The sequence below is a fragment of the Vulpes lagopus genome, chromosome 12, assembly GCF_018345385.1.
Source record: "Vulpes lagopus strain Blue_001 chromosome 12, ASM1834538v1, whole genome shotgun sequence".
NCBI classification, from domain to species: domain Eukaryota; kingdom Metazoa; phylum Chordata; class Mammalia; order Carnivora; family Canidae; genus Vulpes; species Vulpes lagopus.
In genome coordinates, this window is record NC_054835.1 from 7329207 (window position 1) to 7348689 (window position 19483).

General features: G+C 39.9%; 1 protein-coding gene and 1 pseudogene across 1 annotated transcript in view; both read right to left on the bottom strand.

Annotated features, from left to right (window-relative positions):
- The window catches only part of FNBP1 (formin binding protein 1), a 143631-nt gene that overhangs the window by 16263 nt on the left and 107885 nt on the right, over nucleotides 1-19483 (bottom strand). The window contains exons 7-11 of the mRNA XM_041723795.1: nucleotides 13195-13323; nucleotides 11741-11887; nucleotides 7680-7874; nucleotides 6548-6730; nucleotides 773-787 (exon numbers count right to left, since the gene is read on the bottom strand). Coding sequence (XP_041579729.1) covers nucleotides 773-787; nucleotides 6548-6730; nucleotides 7680-7874; nucleotides 11741-11887; nucleotides 13195-13323 — 669 coding nt within the window. The remainder of the gene's footprint in view (nucleotides 1-772; nucleotides 788-6547; nucleotides 6731-7679; nucleotides 7875-11740; nucleotides 11888-13194; nucleotides 13324-19483) is intronic.
- LOC121474320 lies at nucleotides 5212-5306 on the bottom strand (annotated as a pseudogene).

The following is a 19483-nucleotide window of genomic DNA, read 5'->3' on the forward strand; positions in this document are numbered from 1 at the left end:
ACTGACCCTATTCCTGGTTGAATTGTTGCAGTTTATCATTGTTCATGATTTTAGGACATTCTCAGCTGTGGTGGTGAGAATACTATGTAACTTACACATATCTACAGTATAGTTAGGGGTTATAAAGTTAAGAGTTTCTTTTAATAAATTAAATGATTAGTCTGACTGTTTACTAGGGCTACGCAATTAGGTAGGAACGACACGGAACACTAAGTCAATTATTTTAGAAAGGCTTAGGAGGCTCTTTTCACTGTCCATAAAGTCACCTTGTGATTTCTTCAATCAGCTACGCACAAGGCACCCTCGTGTTTATGAAGCAACTTAGATTCCGTGGTTTGGGATTCTCACAGGCCGCCTGGGACCTGAGTTGAGACTGGCACCATTTCTGCACGTCTCCTTCAGGTTCTGCACATTTTTCATCTGCTTCTGTGGCTCCCAGGGAGGAGTATCTTCAGCTGTCAAATTTACTTTTACTCCAAATGATCCAGTAAATAAACTCCCCCATATTGAATATTTATACTTATGCTCACATTTAAATAAAGTTTACTAACATTTGCCATCCTCTTAAGGCCCCAATCAGAAAAGAAACCAAATCATCAGTTAAGCGTTAATTTTCTTAGCAACTGGAAAAGATTAAGACCACCTTTAGTAGATTCTGGACCTTTATATGGCAAAGGTCTAATGAAGAAACACCAACGAAAGCACACGCAAGAGAAACATACACCAAAAAACCTGATAGGATTCAGGACATGCATAGAATAATTGTGCTTACCAGCTTGAGAGAAAGCTTCATGTAAAAATTGGAGACGTAACAGGGGGGAGAAAAGAGAGAAAGAGACAACACATCAGAAGAAGAGGAATTCGGTCAGTTGCACCGTATTAACATAACACATAAATTCACCTGTTGCTTGTGAAAATGACTGCAGCGGATCTGTGCAAACGTTCACAAGAGGGGCTGGCCCCTGCCAAAACCTTCCTGTAGCTGCCACGTTGCCAGGGCAAAGGATAAAGACAGAAAAGGAGACTTTCTATTCACAGTTCTGTATGGGTCACATCAGCCTGGATATAAGCTAAAATAAGTTCACAGTTGGTGACACATGCTGATAATAAAAGACAAAAATAATCACGTATGCTTTTTGTTCACCGCGTTTACATGGAAAGTTTTACTTGCAGGGGGTCTGAAGAGCAGTGACTTCCACAATGGACAAGTAATGTATTTATCTTAAGAAACTCTAATAAATATGAACACTTGAAGGCATTGAGGCAAATTCTTGAATGGGTGAACAGGTAACCAGGGACTGGAAGCTGCTCTAGGAAACCACCCGCAGGAGCCAGGAAGCTTCTCTGCACGAGGCTGGAGGGAGGACAATGCTCTTGCACCACTTAGAAGGTGTATTCAGAGGCTCTCCATCCACTCTGAGGCCTACCCACGGGGATAACATAGTATTTGGGAACTGACGGGGGTAGCTGCCCTGAGAGTTACTGTTAGGAAACAGAGTCAACTATCTCAACTACCAAGGAGGTAAGCCTTGCTACGGATTTCCTGACAATTATCAGGACACAGCAGGTGTAATTCTCCTGGGTCTGGGGATTAACAAAGGCATAGTGATCACTGGACACGAAACAGATGAGAAGGCATCTCAAAATTAGAAAAAATAAAAAACAAAACAAAACATCTGGTTCTCCATTAATGCTGAGACATGCTCTGTGGCTGTAAAGCAGTGTTTTGTGAGTGCGGTGCATTTTTACTCAGCGGGCATCAATCCTAAAAGTTCAGGCAGTTGTGGTAGGATCAAAAATATGTTGGAGACAAAGTACCAAAGAAAGTGCCCTTTGATTTTATTTATTTTATTTTATTTTTTATTATTATTAATGCCCTTTGATTTTAAAATGAGCTGGAGGTTGTTAAAAATTCCTTAAGCAGATTTTTAAAAAATCTTATACATAAGATTAACTCAAAATTGACACTTCTTTTTAAATAGGCATCCCACTTTTAAAGAAATTGCCCCCGTGGGGAAAAAGACTTGGAGGAAAGAAGAAACAAGACAAAACTTTTGGGAGAACAAGGTATATCCTGGCATACTCATGACTGTTCTCATGGGCCTCTCCTGTGAGCTTTAGCACAGATCGATTTGTCACATCTTGAGTTCTTTACAGACAACACTGAGGGTGCACAGCGGAAAACTTTGCAAATATCTTCCCTATAAAGCACGCTACCACCTACAAATGTCTTCTCACACATTACTATCTAAATATCACTAATTCAAAGACCCAACATTTGCCCTCTGTACACTATCTGGTCTCTATTTGGGTACTTCTGTTACTCACAGGCATAGATAAATATTTTTCCTTAAGCATTCCAAAAGAAGAATTCTAACATCGGAACTAATAGCAGAGGAATATTACCACTTCGTAATAACAATGAGTTATGGGGACCGAAACGAAATCTGAATACCAAGAGGAAATATCGGATTTTCGAGACAAATTCAATTTTCTGAAGTGCACAGTGATGGGTCATCTACAAGGAACACCATCATGGGATGTGGTCTTCTTGTAACAATCACAAACCAGTTTCCGGTCTTAAGTTGGTAAGCCAGCCAGTTAGATCACTTAACATTAGAAACCGAATCATTTAAGAGAATACTTTTAAAGATTGCATTAAGTGCATTGCAAGACATCTGAGGAACTAAAAAGCTGTCAGTTTCAGGCAATAATTATGGAGCCTTGGGAGCCACACATGTCAATAACACATGAGGGAACACAGAGCTAGCGGATCCATGTGTTACTGTGCAGCCACAGGTACTAACCTCCAGTACGAAGAAAGGGGACAGTGAAAATAAACATATAAGTAAATGGGTTTAAGGTCCATGAAAAGCCACATTACTACTCCGTGACCTTGCTCATACTCCAGTGATCGTTTTGGTTCTGCAAGTTTTAGGGCATCACCCCCTTACGGATCCACCTCTTTCAAACTGGGATGTGGGTCCTCGTGCAACACAACTGCCATCTGTTAAGAGTGTCCTTCTGCTGTGACCACACTCTGCAGTTGCATTTATGGGTGCGATTCTGCTGTAAAATCATACCCAGTGACATCTTCTCAGATGGCAGTCGCAGTCAACACAGAGGGGGGAAAAGCCAAGCTCGGTTCATTGGCATTTTGAGGAAGTTTGGTTGTCATTGGGAAGTTGGTTCTTTCTCCCACCCAAGTTTTCCAGATGAAGTAGGTTGGGGTTGAATTTATACTCATAATTAGGCCTTTTCTGGGTCCAGATCTCCCAGTGGAGAATTTCATCGCTGGGTCCCCAGTCTTGGTGCTCTCATAGGGGTTAGTACCTGTGCTGTGACCGTATGCCGTGGCCGTCACAGGTAAACTTACAACATAGTCCCTAGCTTCAAAAGCATACGTGGGTTTCCCTATTGTCCTCTTCATGAGTTCTTTGTGAAAACAGAAAGACTGAGTCTGCCAATAATCAGCAAGAGAACAAGATAAATAAAATTAAAGTGACCATGAAACTGTAACATCTGACAAACAATCAGTAAGGATTTTCCAAATCTTTTGATCAACTTTCATGGGATTTTTCCATGCAATGAATTCTAAAACATGGGCAAACTATGTCCATAGTTTAGATCTAGAAGGACCTTGCCCAGACCAGAAAAATACATCTTAATTTAAGACAATAAGATTACATTTGTAAATTGCAAACGGAGACCATACTATCTAGTTTCATTTTTTCTTGACTTAACATAAAGATGAAGAAACAGTTAATAATTCTCAGGTGGCATACTTTAGAAATGTTCAGTGAAACAAAATTTCCTTACAGATGCCAACAACTTACAACAAAAAACATTTTATCCTGTTTACTTAGACACAAAATCGGCTATGCTAAGAAATGTCTGCATAGGATTTATACAGTAATAGAAACAAAAGATTGAAATCTAGATCTGAAGGCTGCAAAACATGATAAATTAAAAGATGTGTTAAAATCACAGATTTATTATTCTAGGACACTTTTCCTATCTTTGGTACAATAGTCTTAGAGTTAAAAAAGAAGAATAAATGAAAATAAGGACAGTATCATTTTCGTCATGGGCCCCGTAATCCATATACCTTCCGTGTTGAGATTGCTTTAAAATCAAATTTATTTCCCCAAACTTCAGATTCGTTTTTTATTTTTGAACTTCCTAATTTTACTTCTGTGATGCATTTCCTTTTTTTTTTTTTTTTCTTTCTTTTTTGTTCACTGCTACTTCCTGAAGGAAGGGACCTCAAATCTGACCCTTGCTAAGAACAGGCTGATCAAAAAGGAGGGAAGAAGAAACATGTTTCTATTCATTCACTAATGCTTCTAGAATGCGTCTGTGTGCACGTTAACTCTCAGGAAAACACACTCAGCATTGAGAAAAAAAAAAGTTTTTTTTAACTGTTTTTGCTGAGCCCAGATTTAAAGAGTAAGAAATAGAACTCATTTTGCCAATTAGCAATTTTTAAAAGAGGGGGTTTCCTTTAAATCATCATTATAGCCTGTTTCTCATTTCACTGTTTTTCTTTTTAAGGCTTGTATTTTTCCTAGCTGTCTTTCCTGTACACTTATTGATTACTGACATTCTTTGGTCTTTTCCTAAACATTTAGAGAACATCAGGAAACACAGATTCGGAAAACCATTTGCAACCAACAGACTGTAGTGCTGAGAGAATGGAACAGACACAGAAACAAATGGTAAACAATCACAAATATTCAACATACTCCGTCGTGAGATTCCAAAAGACCATTCAGAGGTACTTATTAGAAACACAATAAATGAGTGCTCTATAAAGGTCCTGCAAGTGGCAGAGATGGTTAACTGACTTACAGTTAATGTAAAACTTTATAGTCCAGCAAAAACACCCTGGCCAGATGTTGGCAATTCTCCCATGAGCAAGCAGGATGGACGGGGAGTTTTAAAAGCCAGCCTGATCCAGCCAGGAATTGAGATCTAATTATAGAGCTCAACGCGATCTATCATCCACTTCTGAAGCTCTGCCTTCTAACAATGGCTCTCTTGAAATCTTGAGGAAATTGATTTCTAATTCTTAACCTGATATGCTGAGTAATCTTAAGACAAGGTAATTTCACCAACTATATGTATTCTTCCCATAAAACGCTGAGATTGAACTCTGTGTATAAAGAAATGGGGGGGTGTTGTCCCTCATTCTATTTATTTACTTATTTTTAAAACATGGAACACCACAAATTTGAGTGCCGTCCACATGCAGGGGACATGCTAATCTCCTCCGTATCCTTCCAATTTTAACGTATGTGCTGCCCCTTGTTTTAGTCAATTATACATTTACATTCTCTTTTACCCAAAGGAAGGAAGAGTAAAAATTATGTTTGTATGAAAACACATCCCACAACCACTGTACCACAATTCCCAAAGGTCAGGATAAAAGACCTTAGTGGAAATGTCAGCACACATGCCTGTTTACTCTTGATTACCACGCTTCATTATTTATTATAAAGGATATTTGGGGATGGCTTAGACTATGCTGCTCAGTTAGATTTACTCGGGAAGCTCCAAATGACTTTATTCCAGTCTTTTCCTATAAACCAAACTGGTAACTCTTTTTGGTTACTGGATCAATTTCACAAAGCCCTGTGAGCTAGGCACAATCATAATTGAATGGCAAACTGGAGTCCAAATGACATCCACTCATGAGTCAACCATATCTATATAATAGATGCTCCCCGAATGTGGATGTCACAGAACCTCAGACTAAGAGCAGCCTCTCTGGCTTCACCTCTTCCTAACTTCATCTTTTTAGGCCTTGGTTTTCTTACCAGTAAAATAAAGATGTCTTAGTACCCAGGTTCCTAGGCCAGTTGAAGGAAAGTAAGTGGTCCCATGGAAGAGAGTCTGGTACATCATAAGTGCTCAGTAAATGTCAGCCATTTATTATCTTAGCCTCTAAAGATAAATCCGGCCTTAGGCCTTTCCAGCAACAGATATTTTAGCACCATCATATAAATTCACCAACATAGCTAAAGAAACCCCTGTAAACTCGTGACATTTCCCCTTTGAACCCTGAGGTTCAAAGGAACCCTGAGCTCAGAGAGAAGTATCTTCGTGATGCTTGTATTATTGCAGCAATTATCAAGCAATTATTTTCTGAGTATACAGTGACTTCCAATTCCTCATCTCGTCTGCTGCTGGCTTTAGCAATTGAATCTAAGCTTCCTTTTTTGGTAAAATCGAGGTAGAATATTAATGACTTAGATGTGTTCAAAGGGAAGTGGAGAAAAGCCTTTCTAAAATGTGCTCGAGACATAAAGGACTCTGGGCTGGCTTGGCTGGCTTTCTCTTCTTCTTCCCATCCATTCTGCTTCCTTCTTTCTTCTCTCCTCTTTCTATCCTTGTTCTTCTTTCTAGCTATGGTGAATCACAGGTCCTTACCGGTTCATGTTATGGGGAAAACACAATGGGTTCATTCACAAACAAAATGGGTTATGCAGAACAACACATGCAACCAGAGCGCACAAGAGACACACGATTCCAGAGCAGAACTTACCCCACGCTTTAAACTCCTGAAGCAGTGCATTTTGGGTTTGGAGGTCATGAACTCGTTGAAGCGATGGGAGAGGGGTTCCTTTTGCTGCTTGGGAGACTGGGGGCCGTTGGGAACAGCAGAGGGTGAGGCAGAGGCAGGGGGAGGAGGGGGAGGCTGATGGGGGGATGTTAAAAGGGACATAAGCTACATGTAAGAGATGGAGCAGTGACAGAGTAAAATCAGAAACAAGAAGATAAGACACAAAACAAAAATAAGCATCAAATCATATTTGAAATCCAAAGCAAGTCAAACACAAACGATTAAATATTTAGGCCATGGTCCAAAAGAAAACATGTAGAATATGACGAAAGTGGAAGTTTTAGTAGTCAAGCAACAGAAGAAGAGCAAGAAATCTCTGACAAGAAGCTCATGCAGACTCTCACATGCAAACTGTTTCTGATTAGTTATGCTAAACCAGTTAAGGCCAGAAGGGTAGAGATTTCTAAACCACCTAAACCAAGAGAGCTCGATGAGAGCAAATAAAGGACCTTAGATGCCAAGGTTATCAAAACAGCAAGACAGTCTTTGAAAATTAAATTCGAAGTTATTGTCAGGAGAGCGCAGTAGTGCTGCCTTGACCGCATGTGATGCCCAGGTTAAAGCTGTCATGCACCTATGTATCACGCTACCAAAAGAAAACGCAAAATGTTCATGGAAGCACATGGTTAACATGAATTCAGACCAAGTTTTAGCCCATGGAAACGATTTCAATGAGAGCTGCCGATAAATCGTTCTAGAAATTCTGTGCAGTGTCCCCTCTCCCAGCCGAGGTGACCAGGTGGCTAGGAGACTTAGCAGTGAAAGGCATGATGGGAAATGGCCGAGAGGTCAGTAGAGGTCAGTGTTAGTGTGGTTGACACCATACAAGTGGCAATGCATCCGAAATAAGACAAATGGCCATGGCAAAGGTACCACCACCAAAGAAATAATAATTTAAAATAAAATAGCACACTAGCTAGCTAGCTCTTTTTTGCATTCTGCAAACTACAGGTTTACATTCTTAGGTTTTTGGTTTTTTTAAAGACTAACAGAGAAAGTAAAAAATCTCCACATTTTATAAAACCCATTTCACACTGGGTCCAACCATCAGTACCTTATTTTTCTTGATGAATGGCCATAACTTTCCTTTGGATTTGCCACCAAATTTGAGCTCTGATTTGCCTTCTCTGGAATTCGAAAGGCTGTTATCCGACACAGTGCGCTTCATGGGCTGAGTGTAATCCTCAAATTCAATGTCCCCGGGAGGTTCAAACCCGGACTTATAAGCTTCTATTACCAGCTGCGAATCCTGAAATTACACCCATCAAACACGAAGACACTCAAACACGGGCAAATGCTTTTCACACAACAGATTATGATGACCCCCTATAGATGATATTGTCAAGAACTGTTATCTCTACAATTATCTATAGAATTATATCTATATTGATTAATAACAGATTTGTTTTCTAGTAAGACTTTTATCATTAGAAAGAATAGCCTATTCATAAAGCTGTTTGTCTAGCTGAGATGGGAAGATGCTCTTAATAACCATTTTTTCAGAGTTGGAGAAACAAATATTAAATAAGAAGGACTTTGCTTAAAGCAGAAAAAAATGGGCCCCTGTTATGCACTTCCCTTGAAAAATACAATGATCCAAAAGTCTGGCTCTCACCTGAAGTTCTTAAGGTAATGTAGCATATGCAAAATCAAAGCCAAGAGTAGATAATCTCTCTCATTTCTTTGGTTCATTGTGGTTCAGGGATATTAATTTATTGTGTGATTTTTCCTTACATATGCATTTGTTCATGGCCACTTCCCCACTCACACGCAAACTGTCTTCTGTTTTTTCCTCTGTCATATCCCTAGAACCTAAATGGCACACAGCGAGAACTGTGTGCAACAAATGTTTGCTGAATAAATCAATGAGCTGAAAGCCCACTCTAGGGTGTGCACTCTGCTAGGAACTTCAGGTGTGGTACATCTTCTCAGGCTTAGGTGGTAAGACAAATGATAAGACAATCACAACCGTAATGTCATAGGTAGATAGATGTATATGTAAAATATTGTAAGAGCACATGTGATTTGTAGTAACATTTGAAGTCAATGATCATCTGACTTAAAAAAAAACTACTAGAGAAGACAATCTGGAAAGATCTCGATTTTTTTTTTTTAAGATTTCATTTATTTATTCATGAGAGACACACAGAGAGAGGGGCAGAGACACAGGCAGAGGGAGAAGCAGGCTCCATGCAGGAGCCCGACGTGGGACTCGATCCTGGGTCTCCAGGATCATGCTCTGGGCGGAAGGCAGATACTCAACCACTGAGCCACCCGGGCATCCCCAGATCTTGATTTTTAATATAAGCCCCCATTTTGGTATGTCATAGTTATTTTAGCTACTATGTACTTTGTAGATGGACTGCAGACTTCCAATAGCCAACCACCTTTCCTTCTTAGGAATAGGAACCCTGATTTTAAGTTGGGCATCTTGCCACCCACCTAAAGGCTTCAATCCCCAGCCTTCTGTATAGCAGGAGGAGGTCATCTAAGTTTTGACCTCTGAGATCTCTGAGATGTAGACAGGATGGTGTACAATTTTAGGAAGACTCTTTAGGGGTGCCTGGGTGGCTTAGTTAGTTAAGTGTCTGCCTTTGGCTCAGGTCATGATCCCGGGGCCCTGGGATTGAGCACTGTATCAGGCTCCTTGCTCAGCAGGGAGCCTGCTTCTCTCTCTCCCTCTGCCTGCTGCTCTCCCTGCTCATGTTGTCTTTTTGTGTCAAACAAATACATAAATCTCTAAAAAAATAAAATAAAAAAAATAAGACTCTTTAAAGGGATGGCATGGGCCCTTGGTCATACCATCAAAAGTTGTGAGCTAGGAGGAGCCTGAGTTCCTGAGAACTTACAAATCATCTGCCCATGCCAAGGCTGGACCTTCTGCCTCCAGACATCTTTTACGTGAGAGAAAAAACAAACCACCTTGTGCAAGACATTACTGTTCTTGTTATGTGCAGTTAAATGTATGGTAGCAGATTCTGATCTATAAGCCCAGGTATGCCAGTGACTCACTGATGTGCTCTAATGAGAACATGGTCATTTGATATAAATGGAAACTAATCACACATAAGTAAACCAGTTTGAACTTTCAAGTAATCATGTGATTCTGAGACTGCATTAAGAGTCGATAGATTACTCCAAGGAACGAATGTGGAGAGTACACAGGCCCAAAATCAAAGCCCAAGGTTACTCCCAAGTTAAATGGTAAGAAGGAAAAGGAGAACAAAAAAAGGAGCCTGAGTCAGTAAAGAGAAAAGCCATCAAAGTATGGTTTCCTGGGAATCAAGTGAAGGAAGAGCAGGTAGGAGAGTGTTTGAGTGGGGGCCGGTGCTGCTAATAGTTCAAGTTCTTGAATATGAGCTTAAATGAAGACCTAGAAAGACTCTTGGATTTAGTAACATAAAGGTTGTAGGTGAAACAGAATGATCAGTGATATAATGGGAAAACAAGGCTCCCATAATGGGAGAAATATCATAAAGATCTAGGGTGCTCACAATTTCCCAGATAAAAATGATCAAGGGAAACCATCATTCAGACATGATCTTATAAAACTGTGAAGTTTCAAGGAAAAAGACATTTCCAAGCTTCTAATACAAAAAATTAAAATCAGGGTTGTTTCAGAATTTAATCAATGCCAGAAGTCAATGAAGCTAAGAAAAAAAGCCAAGATTCAATAGAGGTGAAAGCTTACCTATAAATCTCACGATTATTATTTCCCTTTAAAAGATCCCTCCCTACAGTCATTTATTGGCGACTGCTGACATTTTAAACAGTGTGATGAGGGAAAGCCTCACCAAGACTATTTCTCGATCTCTCTCCATGAGGCATCTATGAGCCACCAAAAGACTTTGTCCAAAGCTGAGGATGCAAAGATGTCCAAAATCAATGAAGTAACAGCGGTAAGAAAATGGAAAAGGCACTCATACCATGGAAAACTGACCTGCATGGATGCATGACCAGTCACGTGTCTCAACCAAGACTCATGTTCAGCAAAAGGACTTAGAGGTGCTTAAAGGAGATAAAACCATCAAATAAAGAGATTTTCAGTGTAAGAAAAGGATGGTTTGATCACTTACAACTACTTCTTGGCATAATGTAGCTTTGTGGGGGAAACACCATCAATTAAGAAGCATCAGTAATTTCTCCCAAAAAAGTTAGCTGAAATCACCAAAGAAGGAGGCTTTGGCAAATAGATGTTAATAAAAATAGAGATCGAGGAATTCTAAAATCAAAAAAATATGCCTGCTACTGGAACTATTCTTTCTACAAACACTTATCATTTAACACATTTGGAAGTATTTCTGCACATTGGATTGATAACAATTTTTTTTACACATATGGCCTTAAATGTTAATACACCTAAAATGTCCTTAGGGCAATGAAGAATCTATATGCTAAGATTTGCTCATATTGGAAAGACAGCTTTGATTCCTTGCCTGGGCTCATTCCAAGATGCTCTTATGACAAAGAATACTCTTGACATTGCTTTTTGTTAAATATTTGGTTTTGCAAATTAATAAATCTTTGTAAAAGCCTACAGTGGTATCCTAGTTATTTTTGTTGAGGGAAATAGGTAGGTTTCTAGGAAAGGAATCCAAATGAATGACACTGGCCCTAAGTAGTGTTCTCAGATGGAGACGATTGTGTCCTGCAGGGGATGTACGGCAATGTCTAGACACTTCTGATCCTTATAACCCAGGGAAGGGTGCTACTGGCATCTGGTCAGTAGAGGCCATGGATGATGCTACTACACACTCTGAAGTCCTCAAAACAGGCCCCTACAATAAAGAATTATCTGACCTGAAATGCAACAGAGCCCTAAAGAACCAGATCCCAGTGTGTGGGGTTACTCAGCCAACTGACAGGAAAACATTTCAATTTAATTCTGTAATGTCCCAGACTTATCTGTGTTTTTTTGGAAAAGAAATGTGAGAGCTAAATCCAAAACACTGAAGGCTGAACAGAACACTCTAAAATGGTGTTACTATGGCTGCAGAGTACTCGTAAGAACTGGAAACAACTATCCATAATTCAGCGAGGTCACTGTGGACAGAAGAAAGAAATAATGGAACCAGAATCCTTCGTTGTAAATTAAGTTCAAACTACAATACTTACATTCTTCTGATCGATTGATTCAGCTGCCTTTACTATTTCATCCAAGCATTTCCCAATGATCGGAATCACCTGCCGATCAACCTCCGCGTAGGTCTTCATTGATTCTCCGATTCGCACTATCCTCCGTTCTTCCATCTCCTGTATTTTCTGCAACATTAGATTTTGCATGAAATCAATCTGGTCCACTATGACTCACAGAAGTTGCTTTCAGTGGCATTGTTACCTTGAGCAAACAGTCTGGGAGGGAAATAGGCCGATCGGTAGGGTTAGAGCTATACTTTCATTATGATTATTGCCTCTGTCTTGGTCAGCTGTACACATCTTTTATGAGTTGTTAGGCTGCCCAAATGTATACTTTATGGGATTCCATTCCAATTTCAGTGAGAACCCCAAGCTCAAGTACTTTTCCCGTTGACACCATTTGGTGATACATTTCAAACATCTCCTCTGCCTTTGATCTGCTACTTCACTCTACCAAAAGCCTGGTGTTGGTTAACGGTCTCAACCCAGCCCAGACTGAAATGTAACGAGTGTATCTTCCCTCTACTAGTTGGAGGTTCTCGTCTGCTATGTGTGTAGACACTAAGAGGCAAATACTTGTTATTTTTTTCTACAATGGGACACAAGTTGTAAAAGATTCCCAGTGTGGGAGAACAGGTCTACAACTTTTCTCATGCCATTTCTGACAACCCAAAGTAGCCAAAAGAAAAACAATGCAAAGAAAAAGACTGTCATGTGTTCAAATCCTATAGCCGTATGGATTCTGCTAGGACTCCTAAAATTTAGTTGGCATTTTATAATCTGAATGGTCCTTTTAGCAAAGAGGGTGCTAATCTAAGACTTGTACTTCTAAGACTGGCAAAGAAGGCTGCAGTTGCAAACTAAGGACATCTACAAAGGTCATTGGTTAACCCTGAGATTAAGATTATATTTCTTCTAGGGATCCCTGGGTGGCGCAGCGGTTTGGCGCCTGCCTTTGGCCCAGGGCCCGATCCTGGAGACCCGGTATCGAATCCCACGTCGGGCTCCCGGTGCATGGAGCCTGCTTCTCCCTCTGCCTATGTCTCTCTCTCTCTCTCTCTCTCTCTCTCGTGTGTGACTATCATAAATAAATAAAAATTAAAAAAAAAAAAGATTATATTTCTTCTTATTGCCAGTCAATGCTTGATCTGGATGCTTGATTTGTTTGTTTATATTTTTATTTTTTTTTAACTAGGCTCCAAGCCCAGAGCAGAGCCTAACTCAAGGCTTGACCTCATGACCCTGAGATCAAGACCTGAGATCAAGAGTCAAGTGCTTAACCGACTGACCCACGTAAGCAACCCCTGGATGCTTCAAAAAGTGACTTCAGCTCAAGGAAATGCAGAATTCTGTAAATACTCATAAGCCCAGCAATCATGATTCCAAATGTGTCTCTAAAGGCAAAGCCAATCTGAGAAGCCTGAATCACTTACCTGAAATATGTTGGGGATGTGAGTGTGGTAATATTCGTGCTGCTCATGGTTGAATTTCTGGAGAATTGATGAGTAATCTGCTTTGCTGTCCTCTGCCATTTGGTGACGTACTTGAGCTTGTTGTCGCGCCTTGGGGAAAAAAATGAGAGTATCCAAATGTTTACATATGATAAGAGCCTGGAGTTGCAAACTGGAGGGGTTTGCAGTCAAATCGACCTCCAATGCATTATATTTAGCAGGTGTTATTTTCTAGAAATTGTTTAGATCTTGAATTTAGTTTAGGTAAGGATGTGCACCCTAGTTTTTCACAAACCCTACCATTCTCTATTGTCTTAACTTGGCATTACTTTCTAGTTTGACACAAGTGCCCCTATTCTTTATTGTTTGTGCTTGGCCCAATTCACATATTTATGTTACCTAGATGACCCTTGTGAGAACCTGTGCTTAGATAGATAGATAGATAGATAGATAGATAGATAGGAGGGGATGGAGGAATCCAGAATTTTTTTTATGCAATTCTCAGTGGAGTTCATGAATTACAAAGGCATAGGAACCAGTGATCCTTATGGACCTTTCTAACACTCTCCACGATGTTTTTTATTATTATTATTATTATTTTTATTTTTAAGTAATCTCTACACTCAACATAGGGCTTGAACCCAGAGATCAAGAGTTGCATACTCTACAGCTGATCTAGCGAGGTGCTCAGATGTTTACTTTTAGTGTATAGTTTAAAGAAGTAGTAAATATGGCACCTTCTTTGTGTTTTACTGCATTGATTTTCTCCTAAATAATCAATAATAAAATTCATGCATTTGTTTCTCTCTTCTAATTCACATTTTGGTTAATTACACACCTACGCAAAAGGGGGCAATTGTCGACAAACTGCAGAATCAATTTTATTTATTTTTATTTTGTAATTAAGCAGGCTCCACGCCCAACATGGGGCTTAAACTCATGACACCATGATCAAGAGTCGCACACTCCACCAACTGAGCCAGCTGCGCACCCCTGCAGAATTGATTTTAAAGCTTGAACAAGGGACACCTGGATGGCTCAGCAGTTGAGCACCTGCCTTTGGCTCAGGGCGTGATCCCACAGTGCCAGGATCTAGTCCCACATCGGGCTCCCTGCGTGGAGCCTGCTTCTCCCTCTGCCTAGGTCTCTGCCTCTCTCTCTGTGTCTCTCATGAATAACTAAATAAAGTCTTTTTTAAAAAAGAAAAAAAAGTTACATTTGAACAAAAATGCCTGAAAACTCTGAAGTCATTCACAAATACCACTGATGGTTATGCTGGTGAGCCCACCATAGATTCATCTAGCACTTTGGAGATGTCTGGAGAAGTATGACCTCATGAATCTCTAACACAGTCTGAATTCATGCAGGGCAAAAACTACCCCCTGCCAGATGAAGAGGTGGCTTGGCCCGCAGGTGACTTGGCTGACTCCCACGCTGAGCCAAAAACACAACAGGAAAAGAGCCTCGTTCCAACATAACCAAGAGAACTTTTTGTTTCTTTGTTTTTTGTTTTGTTTTAGTAAACCCAATCGTTTTTAAGGACAAAAAAAGGACACAGACACGTTCAAATGTAAAGCCGGTGCCCCACTTTCTGCCTGACCACCGGGAGCACCTACTATCAGATTTTCAGCATCTCGGTGTTCTGTACGGTTTCCTGACTCTGTGACTCGGAGGCCTCACCTGATTTTCACTTCCTTGACACATTTCACTCATCTGCGTGTTGGTGAAAGCTCAATGTGGTTGTTCAGAGTTGCTTCCTTCATCCTATTCTCCAATACGTCTCAGACAAAGGTTCACAATATAAATATTTCCAAACTGATTTCCTGATTACCTGAGGGTTTTTTTTCTTAGTTTCTCAAGAGCTTTAGAGATCTCAAAACCCTCAAAATCTCATTTTTATATACTTCTCATCTCCCCTTGGTTACTTCAATGGCCATATTCTTCCTCTTTGTCGGCCGTCTGTTAACCCCCTTCCTGACCATATGCTCTAGCTTCTGCTTCTACTGTGTCCACTAGTAAATATATGAATCTGGTCCCCAAAATGTTAAGTCCCCAGCTACCCTCAAAAATCCATGCCCTTTCAGTATACTCTAGGCCTCCTCTGTTTAAATAATAGCTTTCCCACCTCCGTGCATACCATCTGTTCTCCTAACGATTCCAACACAAAAAGCCTTTAACTCTTTCAATTACTTAGTTTTATCATGTATCACTTTGTTGTGACTGTGTAAAAAAAAGAAAAACAAGGAAACTCCCAGGTAGACCTTAAATTTCTTAAAAATTCTCTATTTCATTTATAAACCTTCCTCAGAAAAAGTCTTACAAAAATTCAAGGGGGACGGGTCGTTTCCTCATCTCCTTTGTAAATAAAAGTAACAAGTTACAAGATGGAGTCCCCTTATTTATTTTGGAGAAATTATTCTAACTTGGTGAATCTTTAAAATAGCTTAAGCTCTGAAACAGAGAGCAACATGTCATCATTATGCATGTGTAGGTAGGTACGTACATGTACACACACACACACACACACACACACACCCCGAGCAGATACAAGCTTCCTGACAATACACCCAACATATTTTTTTTTTAATTTTTTTTTTAAAAATTTATTTATGATAGTCATACAGAGAGAGAGAGAGAGAGAGAGAGAGAGAGAGGCAGAGACATAGGCAGAGGGAGAAGCAGGCTCCATGCACCGGGAGCCTGATGTGGGATTCGATCCCGGGTCTCCAGGATCGCGCCCTGGGCCAAAGGCAGGCGCCAAACCGCTGCGCCACCCAGGGATCCCTACACCCAACATATTAACCATGGAATGTTTCACTCATAACTGGAGCACCCTGCCAGAGGTACCCCACCACCATCTGTTTGGAAGTGGCAGCCATGACCTCCTCAGTTCCCCTGAATCCCTAATAATACTGTGTTCACTTGGATTACATAATTGCTTTCGTGAGCATATTAACTCGTAATAGTTTCATGATGCCCTTTACAAGCTTTATCTGCAGTGATCCTGGAACCTAACTAGGGACCACTAGATGGGAGCTGAAGAAGCTGAAATCAGGAATGATTCATATAAACCTCCAGCCTGGAAAGCTAGCTGAGTAGAAGAAAACAAATCAGACAAACATATGTCAGAGGGAATGGTCTATCTTTTATGTTAAAGAAGCATGATCTCCCTGGGAGATTTTCTTGAATGCAAACATGTGGACGTAAAGTTGCAAAGTGTATGTGTGTATGTATTATTTTCCTACAGTCTCTCTCTCCTCCCTCTCTCTCTAATTGGACAGAGAAGCACTTAAAGGCAGTAAAATATTGTCCCACATCAAATTCCTGCAGGGCTGGGGCAGGAAGACAGGACGGTCTTATTCTCAATCCCAGCATCCAGCTGCTTTGAATTAATACCCACTTTTGAATCCAGGGCCCAGGAATGTGCCATTGTTTGAGCAAGTTTTACTATGGAAAATCTATTTTTGTTTCATAAGCTCTTATGTTAATTTTGTGATGGAACTTAGAAGAGTCTCTAAAACTAGCCTTGAGTCGGTTACTCACGTTTACAAATACGTTTTTAAAAATATCTTTAAAAGTGCTTTCAAAAACTCATCCGGAGTGACCCGTAAGTCATCACTATATATTTTAGAGAGTGTATCTCCTAGTCTAAGGCTAAATGAAGATCATAAAGACCACTTTTTCTCATCTCTGTTTAAGTCATTCTAAAAATAGTGACTATTATCTTCAAGAGGTATTTCCTTCCCAAGCCAGACCATAAGCTGTATCTTGCAATTAAATTAAAGTTCTTGTTCTAAGAATACAAGACATTACATCTTATAGCAACATAACTGTAGGGCCAAGAGAAGTTCAGAGGGTTCTGGGGTTTTGTTTTTCTTTAATGAGTCAGTCATAGAATTTAGAGAAAATATTCTTAAAAAATCCAGAATGACCACAATTGCCTAAGGCTGTAAATCACAGACATCTTTGAATAAGATCTAAGCCACTTCCACTGTCAATCAGAAAGACTGAATTTAAACTTCAGAATTTCTTTGACAAACCCTTGGGAATCTCCCCAGATAAATCCAAACAGGCCTAAGTATGTAAAGCTTGAACATGACTTCACTGCATGGTGGCTCTTTACACAGCTCCTCTAAATGTCCTATGGAAGTAAAGCTGGATTGCCTGAAAGGTCAGAGTTGAAGTATCTAAATAAGGAAAACAATAATTTAGAAACTGAACTGCAGCCCGATGCTTCTAAATCCTTACGGGTTTAAAGATAAAAATACTATAATCCATTTAGTTAGTTAAATTTAGACTATTAGCATTGGCCAAAATGTGCAGCTACTTCCTGCTCAGTTCAGTGTTATTTTTTTCAGATATTAAGGGAAGAAAACAACGCTGTTAGCTGAGTCTCAGCTGTCATAAGTAGAGAATGTAGGGTGTACTAAGAAATGTGTTCACTTTCACGTGGGGAACATGGTTGATTTGCTTAAGAAATTACACACTCACATTTTTTCTCAGGGCTGCTCATGGCTTTTGACCTTTTCACAAAAATGGGCAAATACTTACTGGTTTCATTTACATATTTACCGTAAATAAATAATGAGATTTATTAATTTTTTGAACATGGCCTCAGATCTCCTGCATTTTTATATATGCTCCTATTTCTTAAATGATAAACCATTTAGTACAGCAGTGTTCAGAGGTTTAGGAAAGCCACTTTTAACTTTGTTAAAGGCATGTAATAGTATACATTTAAAAGGCCCATCTTTTACTTCCAGAAATCTGGGGACAGCAATGAGGAATAATTTACAGTCACCATGGTAGCTCAAATGACAGTAAATGTTTTCCAGAGCAGCTATACTTTCAATGTGTTATTTCATCATTATCATAAAAAGAAACCAACTGTATTCTAGGCTGGACAGAAAAGGGGACTAATCGAGATTTTATTTGGAATTCATGATTTTGCATTATTGCCAGGGTGCCCATAATCATTATCCAATAGCTGGAGACTGAGGCAGCTCCACCCAGGGAGCAGATGGGCTTGACCACTATCCCCAGGATCCAGAAGGGTGAGTGGCCTGGGCTTTAGGCACAGCAAGGATCCAGTAGGGCTCTTGGCTTCAAATGCACCCCCTTTAAACTACCTGAGCCACTGATTTAATATTGTGGATAAAACTGGGGAGCCTGGCTAGTTCAGTTGGTAGAGCATGTGACTCTTGATCTCGGGGTTTGTGAGTTTGAGCCCCATGTTGGGTGTAGTAGAGAAGACTTTAAAAAGATAAAGTCTTAAAAAGATATATCATAGATGAAATAAAATCTACATATTTGGTAACCTGGGTTATCTGGCCTCTCTCCATCATTAGTTCTTTTTTCACCCAGTTACAAAAATTTGCTTGCTGTACATGATTCCCATTTACAGAACTGTGTGGTTTAGAAAGTAAAAGTGCCTGTACATTCCACCTTCTGACAACCACTGGGAACATGACAACCTGGAGTCCTTCATCTGTGATCTGTGAAAACACCAACAGCAGATAAGGCAGCCCGGGGCAAGCCCTGGACAATCCAGAAGCACAGCTACATGATGCCATGCAATGACACCAGCACAATACAACAATCCCCAGTTCACAGATGGCAAACTTGGGGATTCTCAGTTTGGCAAGGAGCTCTGACCACCAGAGCACCCCTTCCGTTTGGACTCGGGGTTAAAGAGAAGCACACACACTTTGGCAGCACACAAAGAAGGAAGGGGCTACTGAATGCTCTAACCTATATTCTAGGCATTTGAGACCCATTAAAATAGCAACCAGCCCAGAATCCCTGAAAACTCTAGTTGGTATACTAGATTTCTCTAGGATTTGTCAGTGATTAGGAGTAAAACTTATGTTTCCTAGTCCTTGACTCAGCAGCTGTACTTCTGGGAATTTATCCTAATGAAATAATTTAATTAATTAATTCATTTTTATGTGTATTTATTTTTTAAGTCATCTCCACACCCAGGGTGGGTCTTGAACTCACAAATCCAATAACAAGGGTTGTATGTTCCACCAAATGAGCCAGTCAGGAGCCCCCCTAATGAAACCATTTCATTTTTCTTTTTCTTTTTTTTTTTAATGAAACCATTTCAAATGTCCACAAAAGATATCCATCATAGTATTATTTATAATAGACAATAACTTGAAACAAATGCCTAGTAATATCATTGGTTAAATATGTCATATCCTTGATGACCTAAGATGCAGTCAAATATATATATAAAAGAGTATTTAATGATTAGGGAAAATGAAAG